This window comes from Hippoglossus hippoglossus, chromosome 22, assembly GCF_009819705.1.
Source record: "Hippoglossus hippoglossus isolate fHipHip1 chromosome 22, fHipHip1.pri, whole genome shotgun sequence".
Taxonomy (NCBI): Eukaryota; Metazoa; Chordata; class Actinopteri; order Pleuronectiformes; family Pleuronectidae; genus Hippoglossus; species Hippoglossus hippoglossus.
This window is the reverse complement of record NC_047172.1, coordinates 8793486-8820411: the sequence shown is the minus strand read 5'-3', so window position 1 is coordinate 8820411 and position 26926 is coordinate 8793486. Positions and strand designations below refer to the sequence as shown.

The following is a 26926-nucleotide window of genomic DNA, read 5'->3' as shown; positions in this document are numbered from 1 at the left end:
GTAAAAGTACGTTTTAAGAAGGGACTTAAAAGATGACACTGGCTGTATCCAAATTCAGGGGCAGCATCCTTCAGAGGCTGCATTTAAAGGCCAATGGCGCCAAATGCTCCTTCAAATGCTGCTGGCAAATGCGTCATTTCTAAGCAACAGAGGATCCAAGCGGGTGGATTCTCTCTGGGGCCGATGCAATGCAGTGAAAAGCAGCTGGCAGATATGAAATCCTCTGTATCCTTATTTCGGCAAGTCTTCATGAACCAAGTCTGCTGAAGGATGCGGGCCTGAATTGAGACACAGCTACTGACTTTGACAGCCTAATTTCCTCTAGCAAGTCGCTCCAGAGCTTCGGGGCCCTTGTCCCCTTTTAGTTTCCAACCTGCTCTCTACAATAGTGAGTAGACATCGGCCCTCAGCCCATTAAAAATGTGAAAGCTCAGTGTCGTTCCTTCCTTTTTCAAATGTTTTTTATATGTCCTGGTGGTGAGAATGTGCATTCACTCAGCCTGTTTATCCAATCTGTCGACCCTCCACCTCGGAGCTCAGCAGCCCGGCTCTCCTCAGCATCTTCATCACGCTGGTCAATAGATCATCTGAGAAGTCCCACAGTCGGGTGTCTACATGGAGTAGCTCCAGCTGTGATTTTGTGTATATCATTCGGCAGTTGATGATCCGACAGACTTCCATCGGAACCTTGAAGGTTTCGTTGAATTGCTTGAGCACTTCGTGTACCGAGGTCTGCTCCACCGCCCTGTGATCCACACACAGTCAATTAGACATTCAGTAGGTGTTTATGCTTGTTATCATTAATACATTTCAACAGTTTCTTTTAAAATATCTGTAGCTTTTTGTGCCACATTCATCCACATTATTATACATGAGCTTTGAGGACATGGAAATATCGTTTCTCCTGCAATTTCTCAAAAGCTGCTTTCAGACATGTACTGAACTAAAGACACATTCCTGTTTTTTCCGGAAAATGTTCAGAACTTTTCTTGCCAACCCCCTGTTAAAATGTGGGAAGATGTTAGAGTGAGCCCACGTGAGAATACGGCAGGAAACATCGGAACAATTCATAGCGAGTGAGTTAATGCATTGATGACGTTGATGATGCTGATAACACACAGCAGACGCAAAACTGAAAAATACGAAAAGAATTAAAATATCTCAGGATGAAAGAGAGATGTCATACACATAGGAGACGCTGACAAAGATGTTCACTTAGTAAGACAATGAGATTCGGGAGTTTTGGCGATAACGTTGCTTTCTGCATCAAAATGTATACGTTATGTCCTGCCTTCTTTTATTCTCTACCCAGACTCCACCCCTCGCCTGGATGTTCTGTACATTGTCCTGTTGTGAACGTGTCTGACCCGGACAAACTCCTGCTGCATTCTTCATATGTGAAAGAGGAGATCATGTCTAAAAAACAGCTCAGCATTCTGACAAGTTCTCCTACCTTGGCTTAACTATCAACTTGTTGGTAGGTATTTGGTTCTGTCAGGCTCCTCCCTGTAGATGTGCTCCATAATATTAAAGCCTGGCACCCCTCTCCATTGAGGCAGTGGACCTGGTTTGTCTCCCTCAAAGGGTTTCTTGGGAAAGAAATGGTTCTCTATGATGAACACTCCAGCCTGCAGAACATAGGTTCAGGTTTGACAGATGTGGCATGAAATAAAAGAATTCGAAAACAAATGTGTAAATGTTGAGTTATTCCTAAATACAGAGGAAAAATATCCTACATTTGGATGCTGCTCTTGGAGCATGTTCATCATAGACATCAGGTTGTCATGTTGGTAAGGCATTATAATCTCATCGATGTCGTTCAGCAAGACGTAGCGTGAGCGCTCCATGGATCTGTAAATGCACTCATTGAGCGTGGCTAACTGGCCAAAGTAGTGCACGTCCCCTCCGTGCTCTGAGAAGAGCCAGCCTTTAGATGGATTCAGATGTTGGTGGATGGGCCAAGGAACTATCTCCAGGAAGCCGTCCTGGCTGTAGATCTGCAACAGACGCTCGAGCTCTGGGCCACAGCTGGTGTTATAGATCACCACTCTGCCCACACCCAGCAACCTGAGGGCAAAAGTGATGCAAAGGTTCAAATAAATGGAGCCACGCCTACTGCAATAATGTTTGAACATGAGTGACCTGAACTGAACCTGAACTGCACCTCAGTCAGACAACTCACATAAATGTTTTATGGTCATTATCATCTCGTTACTGGTTGGCCTGGTTCCACAAATTTTCTGATACGCGAATGGAGAAAATGAATGCAAAAATGTACTTGTGGAACCTGAGCTGTTGTAAAAGTTCTATGAGCACTTTCAAACTTCAGGGGAGCAAGAGTTAGAAATCTAAAATTGGGAGTCTTTCCTTTTAGAAAATACCCAAACGCAGTTTCAGTGCCACAGTGATTTTTGCTTGTTCCTGATACAGTAAGAGCTACAGCGTCGGCTGTTGAGATGAGGTGTCCGTTCAAGTCTGGTTGTAAACACATTATGTCCTTTGTAACATTGTAGCTTATATTTCCCCTGATCTCTGCAAACTGTGTACACCAACCACATCTTTATAAACAAATCAAAAACCTGTTCCCTTTCTGTCCGTTGTTCTTGTTCTTGTTATTACTAGAGCTCTTCAGACGTCCAAGTGACCAGATGGTGGCGCTGTAATTAAGGGCCCCAAGATTAAAATTTGAAAGTCAAATTGACTTGATTGAATTGTCACAGGTAGATATCATCGTTTCATGAGTAGGAATAGGCCGACAAAAGCACTTTGGGCCTGATCCATAGGGGGCACCACAAATACCCCCCAAAAATTGTATCTTTTTTTTCTTCTTTAATATAACAATAATATATATATATATATATATTACAACAGTAAAAACTGTAGAAAATTTTGAAGTTGAAGAGTTTGGAATCACATGTGGAAAATTATATTTGAAATCCCACAATAGGGGGTGCCACCAGTTTCAAATATGTTTGTGAGTCTGGTACAAATTGTCCCATAATTAAATGAATGAATTGAACTAAAGCTGTGTCAGAAATCACCCACTAATTACTATGTAGTCCACTGTATAGTGTGTGTTCGCCATTTTGTAGAGCTGTCCAAATGTTTAGTGAAATTTTCCGACGCTGTTGTTGTTGTGAGTCATAATCCTGCGACAATGACATCATTACCGGTGCAGGTAAAATGCACTGAGTAGTGTCTGAAATCGTTTTTTTCTTTTGCTGATGGGCTCACTAATTAGTCTGGAAGACCCTAGTAAAGTAGGAGTTAGTGAATGATTTCAGACAGAGCGTTAGTTTTGAAAGGTTACCTTCAAATTGGGGAGGCCTCATAAGTCTGGGCTTAAACTGCAGTATAGCGTATCTGGTTTTATTTTAAAACTGGGTTTTGTTTTTTAAAAATGGCTGTCTTTGTCTTTGTGGCCTTGCTTAAGTTCAAATGTTTGAAGATGTTCGATTGCAGCGAAACAAATCAGTCAGTAATGGTGGAAACAATGATACTGATTGGATGTTGTGTCGCTTGGAGCTTTATGTTTGTCTGATTGAGTTGCTTCCTTCTGTTGAGCCCAGGAGGATTTGATCTGAAATCTCTGCCTGCAGCTACATTAAAGCATACTGACAGGATGCCAAATGTGAGTGCATGAGTTGTATACGCCGCGGTGACATTTGACACCACCTACCGCTCCCTCTCGACGAGAATAACTGGATGAAATCCAAAATCCCTGAAACAAACTGCAGTATTTTTTGTGACAGCGTCAGGTGTTGTTTATTTCTGACCGAGTTTTGTGGCGTTGCTGCTGCACTGACCTGTACATCTCCAGGGTCTGGGCGAACTGAAGCACGTTGTTGTAGTCTGCAAACAAGCTGGAGATGCAGACTGTGAAGTTAACTGCAACTCTTCCTCCTCGTCCATGTTGGTCTTTCTGTTTCTTATCGGAAGCCAAATCTGTTTAGGTGCAATCCCACTCTCTGGCTGAGTCAGAAGAGTGACATGTGTTGCGTTGCAGTTTTCAGGAATCGGACACATGACATCTGTCGTGACGAAGGGAAATCCAAATATTTCTGGATGTTGTAAAATGTTTGCTGGAGTTGTGATCGACAAGAAACCTGCACAGCAGAAGCGACAGTGAAGGGGTTGGATGGAGTCTATCCTGAAGAGGCCAATGATGCGTATATCAAAGCCCTGCACCCTCTGGTCCATGAAGGCCGACACCAGTAGGTGCTTGGTGTCTTTGAGGGGGGTGATGGTCTGATCAGAGACATGCAAGGGCAAGTGCTCTTAGCCCTGCGTGGGTTCGGGATAGAGCTGTTCCTCCTGGGTGAGCTCACAGTGAGGATGAAGATGCTGACGAGGTAATACTGAAGAGGAGGAAGAGCCTCCATCTTAAGTCTTTTATCTTGTCCATCTAGACACAGAAGAGAGATTCCCAACCTGCGGTAGAATAAGGAACCACAGCAGGAGAAGTTAGATATAAGGAACAAAGCAAACATTATTACCCTCCATTATTCAGTGGCTGTCCAGTTGTTCTGGGGTAAATGTCACAACCAGCATCAGGAGAAGCTTATCAAGAGATTCTCCCACCTCAGCTGTGGATCTTTGCAGCTCCTCCAGAGTTACCATGAGCCTCTTGGTTGCTCCTCTGATTAATTTTCTCCTTGTCCGGCTTGTCGGTTTGGGTGGACGGCCTTGTCTTGGTAGGTTTGCGGTTGTGCCATATTCTTTCCATTTTCTGATGATGGATTTTATGGTGCTCCATGAGATGTTCAAAGCTTGGGATATTTATTTATAACCTAACCTAAATGTTTGAACGTCAGTTGTCTGACTGAACTGCACCTCAGTCAGACAACTCACATAAAATGTTTTATGGTCATTATCATCTCGTTACTGGTTGGCCTGGTTCCACAAATTTTCTTATACACGAATGGAGAAAATGAATGCAAAAATGTACTTGTGGAACCTGAGCTGTTGTAAAAGTTCTATGAGCACTTTCAAACTGCAGGGGAGCAAGAGTTAGAAATCTAAAATTGGGAGTCTTTCCTTTTAGAAAATACCCAAAACGCAGTTTCAGTGCCACAGTGATTTTTGCTTGTTCCTGATACAGTAGAGCTACAGCGTCGCTGTTGAGATGAGTGTCCGTTCAAGTCTGGTTGTAACACATTATGTCCTTTGTAACATTGTAGCTTAATTTCCCCTGATCTCTGCAAACTGTGTACACCAACCACTCTTTATAAACAAATCAAAACTGTTCCCTTTCTGTCCGTTGTTCTTGTTCTTGTACATTCTGATGCCAGTCATTACTAGGGCTCTTCAGACGTCCAAGTGACCAGATGGTGGCGCTGTAATTAAGGGCCCCAAGATTAAAATTTGAAAGTCAAATTGACTTGATTGAATTTGTCACAGGTAGATATCATCGTTTCATGAGTAGGAATAGGCCGACAAAAGCACTTTGAGACTGATCCATAGGGGGCACCACAAATACCCCCAAAAATGTTAATCTTTTTTTTCTTCTTTAATATAACAATAATATATATATATATATATATGTAAAATGTTTGCTGGAGTTGTGATCGACAAGAAACCTGCACAGCAGAAGCGACAGTGAAGGGGTTGGATGGAGTCTATCCTGAAGAGGCCAATGATGCGTATATCAAAGCCCTGCACCCTCTGGTCCATGAAGGCCGACACCAGTAGGTGCTTGGTGTCTTTGAGGGGGGTGATGGTCTGATCAGAGACATGAAAGGGACACGTTTTGCTCAGCCCGTAGGGTCCTGGATTTGACCTAAACGTCACAGGCGTTTTCACACTGATGATGCAGAGGAAGATGAAGGTACAAATGATGAGGAGGAAAAACTTCCATCTGAAATATTTTACCTTGTCCATTCGAACCTGTGGTGGGATTAGAAACCAGAGTTAGAGACTTTAACTCTGACCAAACTGCAAAGAATTCTCCTGAAGAGGTGTGAATTATAAACCCAATATTGGTTTCTGTAAAAGTGAATAAAGGCAAAAAATATTGAATCAAAAGTCCAATAAGAATAGTAGTCAACCTGCAGGCATCTCAGCCACCCCATAACCATGTGGATTGTCTCCTTCCTGAAACTGTTGTTCTCAACTGGCTCCTCTGGATCTGAGCACTTGTCACTGACATGTTGATGTATTGATTGCTGCTATGAGTTAGTTTTTTAAATATTCTATTTACATGAATGGGATAGATTGTAAAGTGAATTTCCCTTTGGGATTAATTACGTTTTCTGAATCCGAACAAACCAATCGACAAACAAACGGACAGTGTAAAAAACTCCACCTGCTTGGCGAAGATGATAAATGTTTCCCAAACACGTTTTCCATATCAGCTTAATGTCTCTTGCAACACCTACAGTCCATGCACAAAAGTACTTTCTGATTAGACCGCTCCTCAGGACTATGTGGTGTGTCCACTAAGTCGACCTGCTATCGTTCATTTGACTTTTATATTCGTATCTTGTTGGTTTAGTAAAATCATAGATTTAAAAAGAGCATTAAAATCAGAGGACCTGAAACAGGATGTAGTAGATTAAAAACCAGTGGAACATAAAGAGCTGACGTGAAGTTAGACGCTAAAACGTCTATTTTAAGCAAAGTCGAATAAATTTCAAAAGTATTTGATATATACTGTCAAATCATTAATCATAACACATGTTATCTCATAAAGAGGAAAGACCTTGAGAAGAATTTAATGATAAGTCATTTTAAAAAGAGAACAAATCGGAGACCTTTTTCCCTCCAGTGAATATATTATACATCCTCAAGAAATCATGTGACTTACCGAAAGCTGAGGTGATTCTGAGAGAAGTGGAAAGAGATGCACAGTCAAATGCAGCCTCTGTATGTTTTTTTTAAACCTGTGCTTTTCTTCAGTATGGGGGGGGCGTCACTGGTTTTATCTCCAGGGCGGAGCAAAGTGCACACATCTCACAATGAAACAGGAAGCAGGAGGTGAATGTATCCTCATTTTTATGTAGATTTTAGGCGGGATTGAAATGCTGTCTCTAAATATATGCTACATATTAGGTACTCAAAATGTAGTACATAGTAAAACATAGTATGCACGATAGGATGAGAGTATGCAAACCGCAATAGTGCAAAAATACTTCCTAAAAAATCATACAATGTAGTAAATAGCAGTAAAGAAATAACAGTACACTTTAAACACTAATACCTTGTCTCAACAAAGAAAATGAACGCAACAGTTTGCGTTGATCTTTTTGAGTCACTGTAACTTATTAAGAAATTACCTTCAAACAACAACCAACATTGAGTTAGGTCAATTAGCTTTTCCTCTGCAATGAAAGGTATTTTAATTTCTACTTACTTAAAATTGTTATAAAACACAAATGTTTAAGTTGAATACTGCTTCAAATTAAGTTGTTCCAACTACTTTTTCCACATTATGAAAGGATTTTTTAAGTCTTTTTTTCTTAATTTTAGTAATTATGAACAGAAGGTTTTTAAGTTGACAAACATTTAAAATTGTATTGCTCCAATTAGATTTTCTTCAGTAGTTTTAGCTTTTTAATGCACCTTTGACCAACAATAAACCTGGTCGGTGTTATATTAAAGGGACATATATCAAGAAAGTAATATGTGCCTACAGAGGCAGGTGCACAACACGCACAATCACGCAAGGCTCTCTGGTAAAAGTACGTTTTAAGAAGGGACTTAAAGATGACACTGGCTGTATCCAAATTCAGGGGCAGCATCCTTCAGAGGCTGCATTTAAAGGCCAATGGCGCCAAATGCTCCTTCAAATGCTGCTGGCAAATGCGTCATATTCTAAGCAACAGAGGATCCAAGCGGGTGGATTCTCTCTGGGGCCGATGCAATGCAGTGAAAAGCAGCTGGCAGATATGAAATCCTCTGTATCCTTATTTCGGCAAAGTCTTCATGAACCAAGTCTGCTGAAGGATGCGGGCCTGAATTGAGACACAGCTACTGACTTTGACAGCCTAATTTCCTCTAGCAAGTCGCTCCAGAGCTTCGGGGCCCTTGTCCCCTTTAGTTTCCAACCTGCTCTCTACAATAGTGAGTAGACATTGGCCTCAGCCCATTAAAAATGTGAAAGCTCAGTGTCGTTCCTTCCTTTTTCAAAGTTTTTTTATATGTCCTGGTGGTGAGAATGTGCATTCACTCAGCCTGTTTATCCAATCTGTCGACCCTCCACCTCGGAGCTCAGCAGCCCGGCTCTCCTCAGCATCTCTCATCACGCTGGTCAATAGATCATCTGAGAAGTCCCACAGTCGGGTGTCTACATGGAGTAGCTCCAGCTGTGATTTTGTGTATATCATTCGGCAGTTGATGATCCGACAGACTTCCATCGGAACCTTGAAGGTTTCGTTGAATTGCTTGAGCACTTCGTGTACCGAGGTCTGCTCCACCGCCCTGTGATCCACACACAGTCACTTAGACATTCAGTAAGGTGTTTATGCTTGTTATCATTAATACATTTCAACAGTTTCTTTTAAAATATCTGTAGCTTTTTGTGCCACATTCATCCACATTAGTATACATGAGCTTTGAGGACATGGAAATATCGTTTCTCCTGCAATTTCTCAAAAGCTGCTTTCAGACCATGTACTGAACTAAAGACACATTCCTGTTTTTTCCGGAAAATGTTCAGAACTTTTCTTGCCAACCCCCTGTTAAAATGTGGGAAGATGTTAGAGTGAGCCCACGTGAGAATACGGCAGGAAACATCGGAACAATTCATAGCGAGTGAGTTAATGCATTGATGACGTTGATGATGCTGATAACACACAGCAGACGCAAAACTGAAAAATACGAAAGAATTAAAATATCTCAGGATGAAAGAGGAGATGTCATACACATAGGAGACGCTGACAAAGATGTTCACTTAGTAAGACAATGAGATTCGGGAGTTTTTGGCGATAACGTTGCTTTCTGCATCAAAATGTATACGTTATGTCCTGCCTTCTTTTATTCTCTACCCAGACTCCACCCCTCGCCTGGATGTTCTGTACATTGTCCTGTTGTGAACGTGTCTGACCCGGACAAACTCCTGCTGCATTCTTCATATGTGAAAGAGGAGATCATGTCTAAAAAACAGCTCAGCATTCTGACAAAGTTCTCCTACCTTGGCTTAACTATCAACTTGTTGGGTAGGTATTTGGTTCTGTCAGGCTCCTCCCTGTAGATGTGCTCCATAATATTAAAGCCTGCACCCCTCTCCATTGAGGCAGTGGACCTGGTTTGTCTCCCTCAAAAGGGTTTCTTGGGAAAGAAATGGTTCTCTATGATGAACACTCCAGCCTGCAGAACATAGGTTCAGGTTTGACAGATTGGCATGAAATAAAAGAATTCGAAAACAAATGTGTAAATGTTGAGTTATTCCTAAATACAGAGGAAAAATATCCTACATTTGGATGCTGCTCTTGGAGCATGTTCATCATAGACATCAGGTTGTCATGTTGGTAAGGCATTATAATCTCATCGATGTCGTTCAGCAAGACGTAGCGTGAGCGCTCCATGGATCTGTAAATGCACTCATTGAGCGTGGCTAAACTGGCCAAAGTAGTGCACGTCCCCATCCGTGCTCTGAGAAGAGCCAGCCTTTAGATGGATTCAGATGTTGGTGGATGGGCCAAGGAACTATCTCCAGGAAGCCGTCATGGCTGTAGATCTGCAACAGACGCTCGAGCTCTGGGCCACAACTGGTGTTATAGATCACCACTCTGCCCACACCCAGCAACCTGAGGGCAAAAGTGATGCAAAGGTTCAAATAATGGAGCCACGCCTACTGCAATAAAATGTTGAACATGAGTGACCTGAACTGAACCTGAACTGCACCTCAGTCAGACAACTCACATAAAATGTTTTATGGTCATTATCATCTCGTTACTGGTTGGCCTGGTTCCACAAATTTTCTGATACGCGAATGGAGAAAATGAATGCAAAAATGTACTTGTGGAACCTGAGCTGTTGTAAAAGTTCTATGAGCACTTTCAAACTTCAGGGGAGCAAGAGTTAGAAATCTAAAATTGGGAGTCTTTCCTTTTAGAAAATACCCAAATGCAGTTTCAGTGCCACAGTGATTTTTGCTTGTTCCTGATACAGTAAGAGCTACAGCGTCGGCTGTTGAGATGAGGTGTCCGTTCAAGTCTGGTTGTAAACACATTATGTCCTTTGTAACTTGTAGCTATATTTCCCCTGATCTCTGCAAACTGTGTACACCAACCACATCTTATAAACAAATCAAAAACCTGTTCCCTTTCTGTCCGTTTTCTTGTTCTTGTTATTACTAGAGCTCTTCAGACGTCCAAGTGACCAGATGGGTGGCGCTGTAATTAAGGGCCCCAGATTAAAATTTGAAAGTCAAATTGACTTGATTGAATTTGTCACAGGGTAGATATCATCGTTTCATGAGTAGGAATAGGCCGACAAAAGCACTTTGGGCCTGATCCATAGGGGGCACCACAAATACCCCCCAAAAATTGTATCTTTTTTTCTTCTTTAATATAACAATAATATATATATATATATATATATTACAACAGTACAAAACTGTAGAAAATTTGAAGTTGAAGAGTTTGGAATCACATGTGGAAAATTATATTTGAAATCCCACAATAGGGGGTGCCCACCAGTTTCAAATATGTTCGTGAGTCTGGTACAAATTGTCCATAATTAAATGAATGAATTGAACTAAAGCTGTGTCAGAAAATCACCCACTAATTACTATGTAGTCCACTGTATAGTGTGTGTTCGCCATTTTGTAGAGCTGTCCAAATGTTTAGTGAAATTTTCCGACGCTGTGTTGTTGTGAGTCATAATCCTGCGACCAATGACGTCATTACCGGTGCAGGTAAAATGCCTGAGTAGTGTCTGAAATCGTTTTTTTCTTTTGCTGATGGGCTCACTCAATTAGTCTGGAAGACCCTAGTAAAGTAGGAGTTAGTGAATGATTTCAGACAGAGCGTTAGTTTTGAAAGGTTACCTTCAAATTGGGGAGGCCTCATAAGTCTGGCCTTAAACTGCAGTATAGCGTATCTGGTTTTATTTCAAACTGGGTTTTGTTTTTAAAAATGGCTGTCTTTGTCTTTGTGGCCTTGCTTAAGTTCAAATGTTTGAAGATGTTCGATTGCAGCGAAACAAATCAGTCAGTAATGGTGGAAACAATGATACTGGATGGATGTTGTGTCGCTTGGAGCTTTATGTTTGTCCTGATTGAGTTGCTTCCTTCTGTTGAGCCCAGGAGGATTTGATTCTGAAATCTCTGCCTGCAGCTACATTAAAGCATACTGACAGGATGCCAATGTGAGTGCATGAGTTGTATACGCCGCGGTGACATTTGACACCACCTACCGCTCCCTCTCGACGAGAATAACTGGATGAATCCAAAATCCCTGAACAAACTGCAGTATTTTTTTGTGACAGTGTCAGGTGTTGTTTATTTCTGACCGAGTTTTGTGGCGTTGCTGCTGCACTGACCTGTACATCTCCAGGGTCTGGGCGAACTGAAGCACGTTGTTGTAGTCTGCAAACAAGCTGGAGATGCAGACTGTGAAGTTAAACTGCAACTCTTCCTCCTCGTCCATGTTGGTCTTTCTGTTTCTTATCGGAAGCCAAATCTGTTTAGGTGCAATCCCACTCTCTGGCTGAGTCAGAAGAGTGACATGTGTTGCGTTGCAGTTTTCAGGAATCGGACACATGACATCTGTCGTGACGAAGGGAAATCCAAATATTTCTGGATGTTGTAAAATGTTTGCTGGAGTTGTGATCGACAAGAAACCTGCACAGCAGAAGCGACAGTGAAGGGGTTGGATGGAGTCTATCCTGAAGAGGCCAATGATGCGTATATCAAAGCCCTGCACCCTCTGGTCCATGAAGGCCGACACCAGTAGGTGCTTGGTGTCTTTGAGGGGGGTGATGGTCTGATCAGAGACCATGAAAGGGACACGTTCTGCTCAGCCCGTAGGGTCCTGGATTTGACCTAAACGTCACAGGCGTTTTCACACTGATGATGCAGAGGAAGATGAAGGTACAAATGATGAGGAGGAAAAACTTCCATCTGAAATATTTTACCTTGTCCATTCGAACCTGTGGTGGGATTAGAAACCACAGTTAGAGACTTTAACTCTGACCAAACTGCAAAGAATTCTCCTGAAGAGGTGTGAATTATAAACCCAATATTGGTTTCTGTAAAAGTTAATAAAAGAAAAAAACATTGAATCAAATGTCCAATAAGAATAGTAGTCAACCTGCAGGCATCTCAGCCACCCCATAACCATGTGGATTGTCTCCTTCCTGAAACTGTTGTTCTCAACTGGCTCCTCTGGATCTGAGCACTTGTCACTGACATGTTGATGTGTTGATTGCTGCTATGAGTTATGTTTTTAAATATTCTATTTATTCTATTTACGTGTATGGGATAGATTGTAAAGTGAATTTCCCTTTTGGGATTAATTAAATTCTCTGAATCCGAACAAACCAATCGACAAACAAACGGACAGGTGTAAAAACTCCACCTGCTTGGCGAAGGTGATAAATGTTTCCCAACACGTTTTCCATATCAGCTTAATGTCTCTGCACACCTACAGTCCAAAATGTAGTAAATAGCAGTTAAAGATATAACAGTAGTTGTAGTATGATGAGCAGCATTAACAGTAAAAAAAAAGGCGAAATTACTACAAAAACTGATAGGTGCATATTTGCATTGAAAGAGTGAGAACTAAAGGATTTATATAACATATGTTACGTCTGATTTTAATTAATTTTAATTATTTGACAAGTAATACTATTGTAATAGCACGTTTAAAGGTTTTAGTGAAAAAAGTCAAACAGACTTCACTGATTTCCTGAGTGTGACGGGACATATTATAAGCCACAACATGTATGTCTGTGTGTGTGTTACAGGATATCCAGCCCTCAGGTCATCTGGTTATTCAGTCAGGCAGCTTCAAGTTTCCACACATCCAATGAGGAACAAGCTTCCTGAGGTTCTGCTAAAAACTGACAGTTCTGCAGCTCAAATTAATCTTTTACTATTTATTACCTTGTTTTGTCTTCAATGCTGTTTTTCCTATTTTGTTGTGTGTCTCTGTGAAAGCACTTTGAACTGCCTTGTTTAATTGTCTCTCAAGTGGCATTTTAATGTCTTCCCAATGTCTCTTTATTCAGGTATTTTCACGCCTTTGTGAAGGTGGATAATAGAAGAAGTGTGTGATTCATCGTTTTTATGTCGACCCCACTGTCTGACCATGTTAACGACCTGTCTCCCTGTGTCCTGCCCATTAAAACCAACACAGTCTCGTTCACTCGCTCAGCTCAATCATATAGTCGACAACACGAAAGACGGTGCAAGAAAACAGGTCTCACGGTGGATCTCTGAACAGATTACTTTCTCTAGAGTACAAAGCCCGGTCCACCTAATATTCACGTTTTCAACCAGCTCCAATGACACCATTCTCAATTCTCCCCTGTGTCCCCATTGAAGCTGCATACCTTGACGACAGGCATGACAAACTCCACATGTGTCTTGGATTCCGTCCTAACTGTCTTCCAGCCATCCCCACAGGCATCGTGAAATACTACCTCAGCTCTGGTTCAGTGGCCCCAAACCCTGACATCATCACCGTCTTCCGGATTCACAGCACAGCACAGAAACTGCCCTCGTTAAACGACCCCCTCCTCTCCTCAGACTCTCCACCTCTCACGTTTTCATCCTCCTCGACCTCAACCTGCAGCTTTCGACACTTTCAACCACACAAGTTATCTCTCCCGCCTTAAATCCTCCCTCAACATCACCGGCGCTCCACTCTCCTGGCTCAGGTCTAAAGCCGTTTTTAACTCAAACTCAGGAGAATCAGGTATGGATATCCTTGAACAACGCAGGAGATTCTGCGGGTCAGACATGACATGGCATATAAATTCCACAGAGATCACAGGACATCGGAACCGGCATCAGTCCTTATCACCAAAAGCTCTCTTGACATTTTCGACGGTGTCTTCCACATGAGTGTGAGTGTTGTCAACACGACATTCTTCTGCCGTATTCTCTAATGGGCTAACTCTGGGATTTCCAGTTACTTTCCAGCACAAGTTGTAGATACAGTCAATATCATAGTTTGTCCATCAGCGAGTGTTGAGTCGTTCGTGTTTTATCTGTAAAATGTTATACATGTGCTGATACCAGGTACTGATCTGATACAATTGCTCTCCTATATTTAAGCTCTTATTGCCTGTCTGAACTGAGTGGAATCATTTTTATGTATGGTAATGGTAACATAACAATGCCAATGGAGGGATGTACTACCAGTTATAAGCCACAGTGGCTGAATGAATGCAATAAATAGCTGACACACAACGTATTTATAGACACTGACCAGTAAAATGGTATTTGATTTGGATGTGTGATCATAGCCGGCACTTGAACGACTTCATCATGTCAGGATAAGCACCAATAAATCGATATAGTGTATGTAGATACTCTGTTTTAAAAATAAAATATCAAGTCTTTCTCTTTTTCTTTTTTTTCAGGCTCTTGACGCTCTGGACCTTTTGTGGTTTTCAGAGTGTGTGTGTGTGTGAGTGTGTGTACGCTTCCTACAGACTATCAAGTGAGTGTGAGCACGTACACAGGCAAGCACGTCATGCCATATTTAAAACACAAGTGTGCACTGTTAGAGATTAGAGAACCTATTAGAGCCCGACCAATATATTGTCAAAAATCGCTATAAGTCTTTCACAGACAAATCTGTACTTTATAGTTGTCAATATGTGCAAAACTCCATATGGTCGGGCTCTACAATTAATCACCAATAAATATCTGTAATGTACACATAACTTAAATACTGATCTTTTGTCTAGTGCACAGGCTCTGCTTAAAATATCTTTAACTTCTCCAGCATTGTATTTCATGTGTGTCAGCACTGAGCTACAAACACACACATAGGCACACACACTGGAGACTCATTTTGATTCAATAACACTATTATCCAACTGTGTAATATTACACTACACAGGAATTGCATATGAATCTCATATAGATGTACATATATTTATATGGTACACATAAGCCTCTTCATTTTCATACCATTTCATATAACGTCTGTCCAGCTTTCCATCATTATTCCATATAAGCTGATTATGACCATCACACGTTTCCCAAGAATGCAATGTAATGTCTTCAGATGTCTCAGTTTGTTCCATCAGAAAAATCCAAAGGTGTTTAGTTTACAATGGTATAAAGCTGAGAAAAGTAGCTAATCTTTCGTTTCAGCCCCTTTCTCCATCCAAAAATAGATAAGACGATAAATGAAAGATGAAAATAGAGGCTGATTATTTTTCTGACAAGTCTGACAAGCCACAAATCCTTTCTTCCCTGAAACTTTCAGCTTTAAAAATGCACATTATCCACTAGACCAACAAATACAGAACCAGCTAGTGTAGTGAATCATTCTTCATGTTTCTGACGAGCATTGCTGCTCTTTGTTTTTCCACCATGAAAATGTCAAGACCCTGCTACTACAGAGCGTTAATGCCGGAGGTAACATTCTCCCAAAGATTATTCTTTTGATCCGTCATCTGTGGAGAACGTGGAGGTTACGCGTCAGAACCGCTACGTTTGAGGTTTTTGGCAACAGTGAGCCGCAGTTACAAGACAAAACAGGAAGTGGAGGAAACAAAAAAAAGGTCACATGATGGTCAATACACATTTAGAAAATCTTTCATGAGAAAGAGGGAAGTGCAAATATTACAATGGTTAACTTTTGCTGTACAGACATCACTTACCGTTACACGTCTTGTTGACTTTGCCTTATTCTTACTGTTATTGCCTTTTTGTTACCGACAGAGACATAGCCAGCGCCATAAAAGAGCTCCTGGACACAGTCAACAATGTCATTAAGAAGTATCAGTACCAGAATCGCAGAGTGAGTGACACACGCAGACACACAAATACACACCTGTGTACAGTTAAAACGTTTCCTTGTTTCACAATGACATTTCTGTGTCTTTTATTTCTGCTTATCAAGGCCCTGGAACACCAGAAAAAGGAGTTTGTGAAATACTCCAAAAGTTTCAGCGACACCCTCAAAACATACTTCAAAGACGGAAAGTAAGTGTAACCGGGAGACTGTGTGTGATTCAACTTATATTTGCACTGTAATTATTGTGTTTGATATGCTTGGCAACTTCACAATGGCAATAAGATTCTTGGATGCTGGTGCCAAAAAATAGTCCTTCCCTTAGGCTATTTGTTTTTTAAACTGTTTAAACATACAAGATACTATGTGTTAATAAGGACGCTTTAGAAGTGCTGTCAGGTTTGATAGGTTACTGAGGTAATTGTTTCCTCGTGTTTCCAAATTTCGTGCCAAGCTGAGATGCTGCCGGCTGTGGCTTCAGAAAGCACTGGAGGGCAGGACTGTTTGCCTGAAGTGACTCCGCTGGTCACTTATTAGTCTTTGAATGTCTTGGCAGAAACGGCTCCATTCATGCTGTTTCCCCAGCAATACTTTACCAGTTGTTTAGACAGTGTGCGGGCCTTTATCTGTTCTGTTTTCTCAAGTTGTTGTTTTTCCTCGTTTCCTAGGGCGATAAATGTCTTCATCAGTGCAAACCGGCTCATCCACCAAACCAACCTCATACTGCAGACCTTCAAAACCGTTGCCTAGCCCTCGGAGACCACCGAGTCCCCCCCCCCGTGTCCTGTGGGGAGCAACTGCTAGAATGGTGGAAGCTTGAAGAGCGCCTGACCCATATATGTAAATTAGAAAGAGTTGATTTTAGGGTTGGGGGGTCGATTCCGTTGGAGTCGAGATTCTAGATTCCAGTTCAAGAGACTGAAAAGTGCCATTTGTTTTTTCAATGAGGATTTTCCAGTCTTGAAGTGGAACTGAATGGGCCCAAAGTCTTGGTTGATTGATTGATTTTATTTGGACAGTTTTAATTTATAACCCTGGTCTTTGGTTGGGAGTAGGTGAGGCGAGGTGTTTATTAAAGACTAATTGCCATTTTTCTAATATATTCATGTTGATCATTTTACTTTTAGCTTTTCAGACATGGCTACACCGCATTCAGTACGGGGCCCGTCTCAGCCGTCTACACTGGTTTTCTCTTCTCGCCTCCCATTTGTGTCTTTTCGCCATGGTCTGTACGCGCAGGATTGACAAAAGCACCTGACCGCAGGTGAAAAAGCTGCAAGGAGAGGAGAGGAAACAGTGCTGGACATTTAGGAGGCAGACTCAGATTTCATTTCTCTTTATTATCAGAAGACAGAAAGCCAAATGACTTCCAGCACAGTGTGCGCCTTACCAAGTCCTGTAACATTCCCTCCTCTCAGAGTGTAATGAAGTGGAGCCAGTCCCTGCTGTTGGGGGATGTAGAGAGAGAAATGAAAGTTCTGTATTTAACTGATATCTGGTTGCAAATGTTCAATAAATAGTTTCCAAATGATGATGCTTTTTTAAATGTGTCCGAGTCCAATATGTGTGCGGTGACATCTTTGTTCATGGTGATGAAAAGGAGTTTAATTTGAGGGTTAGTTTTTTTTTGTCCTCTTATTTCTTATTTGGCTGAAATAACGTAGAAAGAAAACTTTATTATGAAGGAGGTTCTGTTAGGCTAATGTATTGTACTGCGTTAGTGTAAGCTAGGTGTAACTATAGACTGGCAACTGAGTCAGCATTGCACTTGTATAACACTGTATATAAACACGTATATGTGGCTCACGTCCAATCCTGTCCCATCCACGAACAACGAGGAGGGATTTAAGACCTATACTGCAGCCAGCCACCAGGTGGTGTTCGAGACACTTTGGCTTCACTTTTGGGGAAAAGCTATGTCGTCAGTCTTTATATACAGTCAATGATAGAACACTGGACTGCATTCTCCCTGTCAAAAACCTGGTGCCTATTTACCTACATGCAAAAGTGCAATTTAGGGCTAGTAATCAGCTAGAATGATTAAAAAACGAAGTGATTTGAAATAGGTGATGTCAACAGGTGATTGTTATCATGATTCGGTACAAAAGCAGCATCCAGGAAAGGCCTAGGTCTTTAGGAGCAAAGATGGGCAGAGGATCGCCAGTTTGCCATCAAATGTGTGAGAAAATTATTGAAATGTTTAAAAACAGTGTTCCTCAAAGAAGGATAGGAAGGGATTTGGATATTTCATCCTCTGCGGTGCATAACATCATTAAAAGATTCAAGGAATCTGGAGGAATTTCAGTGCATAAAGAGCAAGGGCTCAAGACTAAGCTGACTAACCGTGCTCTCCGATCCCACAGACGACACTGCATCCAGAACCGTCATTTATCTAAAAGCAATATAACCACATGGGCTCAGGATTACTTTGGCAAACCTTTGACAGGCACTACAATAAGTAGTTACATTCACAAATGCCCGTTAAAACTTTACTGTGCCAAAAGGCAGCCTTATGTTAACCGTGTCCAGAAGCGCCGTTGACTTGTCTGGGCTCGAAGGCATCTGGGATGGACCACAACACAGTGGAAATGTGTATTTTGGTCAGACGAGTCAGTATTTCAGGTCTTTTTTGGAAGAAATGGACGCTGTGTACTTCAGACCAAAGATACAAAGGACCATCCAGACTGTTACCAGCAACAAGTCCAAAAACAAGCGTCTGTCCTGGTATGGGATTGTGTCAGTTCCCTTGTTAAAGGTAACTGTTACCACCTGTCTCAAGGAAATCTAATGACGGATTCTCATCATTTACTGTAATTATAGTCGATGTGATGAGGGACAGTGCAGAAAACGACCTGAGCTGGCTGCAATCTATAACTAAATAAAATCAAAATAAACCAATTAGTCCAGACTATCCTTGACACTTGAACTGCGTTCAATTCAGAGTTGTCCTGTCCGTGCAGTCCCGTCCATCAGCCCTGACCCTCAGAGTTCAGCAGTCCCGCTCTCTTCAGCGCCTTGTCCACGTTGGGAACCAGTTTTTCATGGAAGTCCCACAGTCGTTTGTCCACATTGAGCTGCTCCACCGTCAGCGCCCCCTGCAGAGCCGTGCGGACGTGAATGAGCCGACAGATCTCTTGTGGAACCTTGAAGCTTTCTCCCATATGTTTGATCACCTCGTGCACTGAAGTCTGCTCCACCAACCTGTGTTTGCACAGAGACATGACTTGGTAACAAATATTTGTTCATAATACGCTCCCAGTGATGTCATTTCTTTTTAGGGTCTCCGTTGTGGTGGAAATTTGGTCAACAAACGAGGTTCTGAGACAAGTTGTCTTTGTAAATTTATTTGTAAAAAGCTTTCTGCAGAAAGGATTGCAAGTGAGATGAAATGTGTTCGTGCTCATATTTAAGTGTCTCTGTGTGGGTTACCTCCTGATCCCAAAACAAACACTTATTGTCTGATGAGGTGTGACTGATAGGCTGCATTCTAAATGTGTTTGAGAGGGATCATGTGTGATTAGGGTGTTGGTCAGCTGAGTTCTTCAAACAAAGCACAAACTGTTAATAGTTGATAAGGTGATATCAGGATCAACTTGGGCTCACATGCTAGACAGTGGGTGCACCATAAAGTTTATGTTGAGCTGTACCCTAGATTGAAATGTCTGCTGTAAGCATAAGCTAAGAAGTTATTAAGTAAATTTCCATTACACCTTTTAGTGGTGCTTCACAAAATTCATGGCAAAAAACAAATGAATAAATATAAAAGGTATTCAAGTGGTATTCAATTCAATTTTAAGACTTTAAAATTCATAGCGAAATCCACCTACCTTGGCTGAACTATCATCTTGTGCGGATGGTATACGTTTTTTCTGGGGTCCTCACTGTAGATGTGCTCCATAATATTAATTCCTGGCAGCCCGTTCCATTGCGGCAGGTGAAACCTCCCACTTGGCTCAAAGTGTTTTTTCGGGAAAATATAGTTCTTGATGAGGAATACCCCTGTCTACAGAATATGGCACAGCATAGAAGATGGAAAGACAAATATAACCATTAAGAAAAACAAATTGCTCTTATAAATAATATTCTCAAATACACAGTGAAAAATATCCTACATTTGGATGCTGCTCTTGGAGCATGTTCATCATAGACATCAGGTTGTCATGTTGGTAAGGCATTACAATCTCATCGATGTCGTTCAGCAAGACGTAGCGTGAGTGCTCCATGGATCTGTAAATGCACTCATTGAGCGTGGCTAACTGGCCAAAGTAGTGCACGTCCCCTCCGTGCTCTGAGAAGAGCCAGCCTTTAGATGGATTCAGATGTTGGTGGATGGGCCAAGGAACTATCTCCAAGAAGCCGTCCTGGCTGTAGATCTGCAACAGACGCTCGAGCTCTGGAGCACAGCTGGTGTTATAGATCACCACTCTGCCCACACCCAGCAACCTGAGGGCAAAAGTGATGCGAAGGTTAAATTGTTAGTTATGTCAGAGAGAAGGTGAGTTTTGTGGCGTTGCTGCTGCACTGACCTGTACATCTCCAGGGCGACCTGAAGCACGTTGTTGTAGTCTCCAAACAGGCTGGAGATGCAGACTGTGAAGTTAAACTGCAACTTTTCCTCCTCATTCTCACTCCTCTTTCTGTTTCTTATGGGGAGCCAGATCTGTTTAAGTGCAATCCCACTCTCTGGCTGAGTCAGAAGAGTGACATGTGTCGCGTTGCAGTTTTCAGGAATCGGACACATGACATCTGTCGTGACGAAGGGAAATCCAAATATTTCTGGATGTTGTAAAATGTTTGCTGGAGTTGTGATCGACAAGAAACCTGCACAGCAGAAGCAACAGTGAAGGGGTTGGATGGAGTCTATCCTGAAGAGGCCAATGATGCGTATATCAAAGCCCTGCACCCTCTGGTCCATGAAGGCCGACACCAGTAGGTGCTTGGTGTCTTTGAGGGGGGTGATGGTCTGATCAGAGACATGCAAGGGGCAAGTGCTCTTAGCCCTGCGTGGGTTCGGGATAGAGCTGTTCCTCCTGGGTGAGCTCACAGTGAGGATGAAGATGCTGACGAAGGTAATACTGAAGAGGAGGAAGAGCCTCCATCTTAAGTCTTTTATCTTGTCCATCTAGACACAGAAGAGAGATTCCCAACCTGCGGTAGAATAAGGAACCACAGCAGGAGAAGTTAGATATAAGGAACAAAGCAAACATTATTACCCTCCATTATTCAGTGGCTGTCCAGTTGTTCTGGGGTAAATGTCACAACCAGCATCAGGAGAAGCTTATCAGGAGAGATTCTCCCACCTCAGCTGTGGATCTTTTGCAGCTCCTCCAGAGTTACCATGGGCCTCTTGGTTGCTCCTCTGATTAATTTTCTCCTTGTCCGGCTTGTCGGTTTGGGTGGACGGCCTTGTCTTGGTAGGTTTGCGGTTGTGCCATATTCTTTCCATTTTCTGATGATGGATTTTATGGTGCTCCATGAGATGTTCAAAGCTTGGGATATTTATTTATAACCTAACCTAAATGTTTGAACGTCAGTTGTCTGACTGAACTGCACCTCAGTCAGACAACTCACATAAAATGTTTTATGGTCATTATCATCTCGTTACTGGTTGGCCTGGTTCCACAAATTTTCTTATACACGAATGGAGAAAATGAATGCAAAAATGTACTTGTGGAACCTGAGCTGTTGTAAAAGTTCTATGAGCACTTTCAAACTGCAGGGGAGCAAGAGTTAGAAATCTAAAATTGGGAGTCTTTCCTTTTAGAAAATACCCAAACGCAGTTTCAGTGCCACAGTGATTTTTGCTTGTTCCTGATACAGTAAGAGCTACAGCGTCGGCTGTTGAGATGAGGTGTCCGTTCAAGTCTGGTTGTAAACACATTATGTCCTTTGTAACATTGTAGCTTATATTTCCCCTGATCTCTGCAAACTGTGTACACCAACCACATCTTTATAAACAAATCAAAAACCTGTTCCCTTTCTGTCCGTTGTTCTTGTTCTTGTACATTCTGATGCCAGTCATTACTAGGGCTCTTCAGACGTCCAAGTGACCAGATGGTGGCGCTGTAATTAAGGGCCCCAAGATTAAAATTTGAAAGTCAAATTGACTTGATTGAATTTGTCACAGGTAGATATCATCGTTTCATGAGTAGGAATAGGCCGACAAAAGCACTTTGAGACTGATCCATAGGGGGCACCACAAATACCCCCCAAAAATGTTATCTTTTTTTTCTTCTTTAATATAACAATAATATATATATATATATATATGTAAAATGTTTGCTGGAGTTGTGATCGACAAGAAACCTGCACAGCAGAAGCGACAGTGAAGGGGTTGGATGGAGTCTATCCTGAAGAGGCCAATGATGCGTATATCAAAGCCCTGCACCCTCTGGTCCATGAAGGCCGACACCAGTAGGTGCTTGGTGTCTTTGAGGGGGGTGATGGTCTGATCAGAGACATGAAAGGGACACGTTTTGCTCAGCCCGTAGGGTCCTGGATTTGACCTAAACGTCACAGGCGTTTTCACACTGATGATGCAGAGGAAGATGAAGGTACAAATGATGAGGAGGAAAAACTTCCATCTGAAATATTTTACCTTGTCCATTCGAACCTGTGGTGGGATTAGAAACCAGAGTTAGAGACTTTAACTCTGACCAAACTGCAAAGAATTCTCCTGAAGAGGTGTGAATTATAAACCCAATATTGGTTTCTGTAAAAGTGAATAAAGGCAAAAAATATTGAATCAAAAGTCCAATAAGAATAGTAGTCAACCTGCAGGCATCTCAGCCACCCCATAACCATGTGGATTGTCTCCTTCCTGAAACTGTTGTTCTCAACTGGCTCCTCTGGATCTGAGCACTTGTCACTGACATGTTGATGTATTGATTGCTGCTATGAGTTATGTTTTTAAATATTCTATTTACATGAATGGGATAGATTGTAAAGTGAATTTCCCTTTTGGGATTAATTACGTTTTCTGAATCCGAACAAACCAATCGACAAACAAACGGACAGGTGTAAAAACTCCACCTGCTTGGCGAAGATGATAAATGTTTCCCAACACGTTTTCCATATCAGCTTAATGTCTCTGCACACCTACAGTCCATGCACAAAAGTACTTTCTGATTAGACCGCTCCTCAGGACTATGTGGGTGTGTCCACTAGTCGACCTGCTATCGTTCATTTGACTTTTATATTCGTATCTTGTTGGTTTAGTAAAATCATAGATTTAAAAAGAGCATTAAAATCTGTTCTACTGCTGCAATAAATGTTTGAACGTCAGTTGTCTGACTGAACTGCACCTCAGTCAGACAACTCACATAAAATGTTTTATGGTCATTATCATCTCGTTACTGGTTGGCCTGGTTCCACAAATTTTCTGATACGCGAATGGAGAAAATGAATGCAAAAATGTACTTGTGGAACCTGAGCTGTTGTAAAAGTTCTATGAGCACTTTCAAACTTCAGGGGAGCAAGAGTTAGAAATCTAAAATTGGGAGTCTTTCCTTTTAGAAAATACCCAAACGCAGTTTCAGTGCCACAGTGATTTTTGCTTGTTCCTGATACAGTAAGAGCTACAGCGTCGGCTGTTGAGATGAGGTGTCCGTTCAAGTCTGGTTGTAAACACATTATGTCCTTTGTAACATTGTAGCTTATATTTCCCCTGATCTCTGCAAACTGTGTACACCAACCACACCTTTATAAACAAATCAAAAACCTGTTCCCTTTCTGTCCGTTGTTCTTGTTCTTGTACATTCTGATGCCAGTCATTACTAGGGCTCTTCAGACGTCCAAGTGACCAGATGGTGGCGCTGTAATTAAGGGCCCCAAGATTAAAATTTGAAAGTCAAATTGACTTGATTGAATTTGTCACAGGTAGATATCATCGTTTCATGAGTAGGAATAGGCCGACAAAAGCACTTTGAGCCTGATCCATAGGGGGCACCACAAATACCCCCCAAAAATTGTATCTTTTTTTTCTTCTTTAATATAACAATAATATATATATATATATATATATATTACAACAGTAAAAACTGTAGAAAATTTTGAAGTTGAAGAGTTTGGAATCACATGTGGAAAATTATATTTGAAATCCCACAATAGGGGGTGCCACCAGTTTCAAATATGTTCGTGAGTCTGGTACAAATTGTCCCATAATTAAATGAATGAATTGAACTAAAGCTGTGTCAGAAATCACCCACTAATTACTATGTAGTCCACTGTATAGTGTGTGTTCGCCATTTTGTAGAGCTGTCCAAATGTTTAGTGAAATTTTCCGACGCTGTTGTTGTTGTGAGTCATAATCCTGCGACAATGACATCATTACCGGTGCAGGTAAAATGCACTGAGTAGTGTCTGAAATCGTTTTTTTTCTTTTGCTGATGGGCTCACTAATTAGTCTGGAAGACCCTAGTAAAGTAGGAGTTAGTGAATGATTTCAGACACAGCGTTAGTTTTGAAAGGTTACCTTCAAATTGGGGAGGCCTCATAAGTCTGGCCTTAAACTGCAGTATAGCGTATCTGGTTTTATTTTAAAACTGGGTTTTGTTTTTTAAAAATGGGTGTCTTTGTCTTTGTGGCCTTGCTTAAGTTCAAATGTTTGAAGATGTTCGATTGCAGCGAAACAAATCAGTCAGTAATGGTGGAAACAATGATACTGGATGGATGTTGTGTCGCTTGGAGCTTTATGTTTGTCTGATTGAGTTGCTTCCTTCTGTTGAGCCCAGGAGGATTTGATCTGAAATCTCTGCCTGCAGCTACATTAAAGCATACTGACAGGATGCCAAATGTGAGTGCATGAGTTGTATTCGCCGCGGTGACATTTGACACCACCTACCGCTCCCTCTCGACGAGAATAACTGGATGAAATCCAAAATCCCTGAAACAAACTGCAGTATTTTTTTGTGACAGTGTCAGGTGTTGTTTATTTCTGACCGAGTTTTGTGGCGTTGCTGCTGCACTGACCTGTACATCTCCAGGGTCTGGGCGAACTGAAGCACGTTGTTGTAGTCTGCAAACAAGCTGGAGATGCAGACTGTGAAGTTAAACTGCAACTCTTCCTCCTCGTCCATGTTGGTCTTTCTGTTTCTTATCGGAAGCCAAATCTGTTTAGGTGCAATCCCACTCTCTGGCTGAGTCAGAAGAGTGACATGTGTCGCGTTGCAGTTTTCAGGAATCGGACACATGACATCTGTCGTGACGAAGGGAAATCCAAATATTTCTGGATGTTGTAAAATGTTTGCTGGAGTTGTGATCGACAAGAAACCTGCACAGCAGAAGCGACAGTGAAGGGGTTGGATGGAGTCTATCCTGAAGAGGCCAATGATGCGTATATCAAAGCCCTGCACCCTCTGGTCCATGAAGGCCGACACCAGTAGGTGCTTGGTGTCTTTGAGGGGGGTGATGGTCTGATCAGAGACATGAAAGGGACACGTTCTGCTCAGCCCGTAGGGTCCTGGATTTGACTTAAACGTCACAGGCGTTTTCACACTGATGATGCAGAGGAAGATGAAGGTACAAATGATGAGGAGGAAAAACTTCCATCTGAAATATTTTACCTTGTCCATTCGAACCTGTGGTGGGATTAGAAACCACAGTTAGAGACTTTAACTCTGACCAAACTGCAAAGAATTCTCCTGAAGAGGTGTGAATTATAAACCCAATATTGGTTTCTGTAAAAGTGAATAAAGGCAAAAAATATTGAATCAAATGTCCAATAAGAATAGTAGTCAACCTGCAGGCATCTCAGCCACCCCATAACCATGTGGATTGTCTCCTTCCTGAAACTGTTGTTCTCAACTGGCTCCTCTGGATCTGAGCACTTGTCACTGACATGTTGATGTGTTGATTGCTGCTATGAGTTATGTTTTTAAATATTCTATTTACATGAATGGGATAGATTGTAAAGTGAATTTCCCTTCCGCCTGTGTGAGTATAGAGGCTTTAAAAGATCACGAGTTAGTTTTGGCTGCATTCAAGTGCTACTGTGTGTTACTGCAGCCAAAATGTCATACAAAAGTAAAAGAGGACTTTCAGAATGTTTAGCTTGTTGTAAGTAAAAAGAGCATTAAAATCAGAGGACCTGAAACAGGATGTAGTAGATTCAAACCAGTGGAACATAAAGAGCTGACGTGAAGTTAGACGCTAAAAACGTCTATTTTAAGCAAAGTCGAATAAATTCAAAAGTATTTGATATATACTGTCAAATCATTAATCGTAACACATGTTATCTCATAAAGAAGGAAAGACCTTGAGAAGAATTTAATGAATAAGTCCTGTAAATACAGAGGAGCAGATTTTCCCATATAATCATTTTAAAAAGAAACAAATCGGAGACCTTTTTCCCTCCAGTGAATATATTATACATCCTCAAGAAATCATGTGACTTACCGAAAGCTGAGGTGATTCTGAGAGAAGTGGAAAGAGATGCACAGTCAAATGCAGCCTCTGTATGTTTTTTTAAACCTGTGCTTTTCTTCAGTATGGGGGGGGCGTCACTGGTTTTATCTCCAGGGCGGAGCAAAGTGCAAACATCTCACAATGAAACAGGAAGCAGGAGGTGAATGTATCCTCATTTTTATGTAGATTTTAGGCGGGATTGAAATGCTGTCTCTAAATATATGCTACATATTAGGTACTCAAAATGTAGTACATAGGAAAACATAGTATGCACGATAGGATGAGAGTAGTGCAAACCGCAATAGTGCAAAAATACTTCCTAAAAAATCATACAATGTAGTAAATAGCAGTTAAATAAATAACAGTGCACTTTAAACACTAATACCTTGTCTCAACAAAGAAAATGAACACAACAGTTTGCGTTGATCTTTTTTGAGTCACTGTAACTTATTAAGAAATTACCTTCAAACAACAACCAACATTGAGTTAGGTCAATTAGCTTTTCCTCTGCAATGAAAGGTATTTTTAATTTCTACTTACTTAAGAATTGTTATAAAACACAAATGTTTAAGTTGAATACTGCTTCAAATTAAGTTGTTCCA

The 26926-nt window shown here is 41.5% G+C and overlaps 2 protein-coding genes and 1 long non-coding RNA gene across 3 annotated transcripts; 1 reads left to right on the top strand and 2 right to left on the bottom strand.

Moving 5' to 3' along the window:
* Positions 1-322: 322 nt before the first annotated feature.
* LOC117756506 lies at positions 323-4382 on the bottom strand. The gene is made up of 6 exons (XM_034577051.1): positions 4329-4382; positions 4107-4248; positions 3807-3945; positions 1737-2067; positions 1454-1628; positions 323-745 (listed from the first exon to the last, which is right to left on the bottom strand). Exons 1-5 carry the CDS (start codon positions 4380-4382, stop codon positions 1467-1469), a joined length of 828 nt encoding a protein of 275 aa, XP_034432942.1. The 3' UTR covers positions 323-745; positions 1454-1466.
* Positions 4383-14586: 10204 nt separating this feature from the next.
* On the top strand, positions 14587-17466 carry LOC117755505. Its single transcript, XR_004612604.1, has 4 exons — positions 14587-14612; positions 15848-15926; positions 16029-16111; positions 16589-17466. It is a non-coding gene; the product is annotated as an uncharacterized LOC117755505 (long non-coding RNA).
* Positions 17467-18683: 1217 nt separating this feature from the next.
* LOC117755502 lies at positions 18684-26374 on the bottom strand. The gene is made up of 5 exons (XM_034575345.1): positions 26316-26374; positions 24891-25498; positions 20033-20363; positions 19748-19923; positions 18684-19121 (listed from the first exon to the last, which is right to left on the bottom strand). The coding sequence occupies exons 2-5, from the start codon at positions 25490-25492 to the stop codon at positions 18890-18892; spliced, it is 1341 nt and encodes a 446-aa protein (XP_034431236.1). The 5' UTR covers positions 25493-25498; positions 26316-26374; the 3' UTR covers positions 18684-18889.
* Positions 26375-26926: the final 552 nt, after the last annotated feature.

Excerpts from the sequence above, each read along its gene's own strand:
- LOC117756506 (XM_034577051.1), bottom strand. The coding sequence starts at position 4,382 with ATGGAGGCTCTTCCTCCTCTTCAGTATTACCTCGTCAGCATCTTCATC. Across the intron at positions 2,068-3,806 it reads CAGACCCTGGAGATGTACAG|GTTGCTGGGTGTGGGCAGAG; the intron begins GTCAGTGCAGCA and ends TTTTGCCCTCAG. Across the intron at positions 1,629-1,736 it reads TCCAAGAGCAGCATCCAAAT|GCTGGAGTGTTCATCATAGA; the intron begins GTAGGATATTTT and ends TATGTTCTGCAG.
- LOC117755502 (XM_034575345.1), bottom strand. The coding sequence starts at position 25,492 with ATGGACAAGGTAAAATATTTCAGATGGAAGTTTTTCCTCCTCATCATT. Across the intron at positions 19,924-20,032 it reads TCCAAGAGCAGCATCCAAAT|ACAGGGGTATTCCTCATCAA; the intron begins GTAGGATATTTT and ends CATATTCTGTAG. Across the intron at positions 19,122-19,747 it reads AAGATGATAGTTCAGCCAAG|GTTGGTGGAGCAGACTTCAG; the intron begins GTAGGTGGATTT and ends GTGCAAACACAG.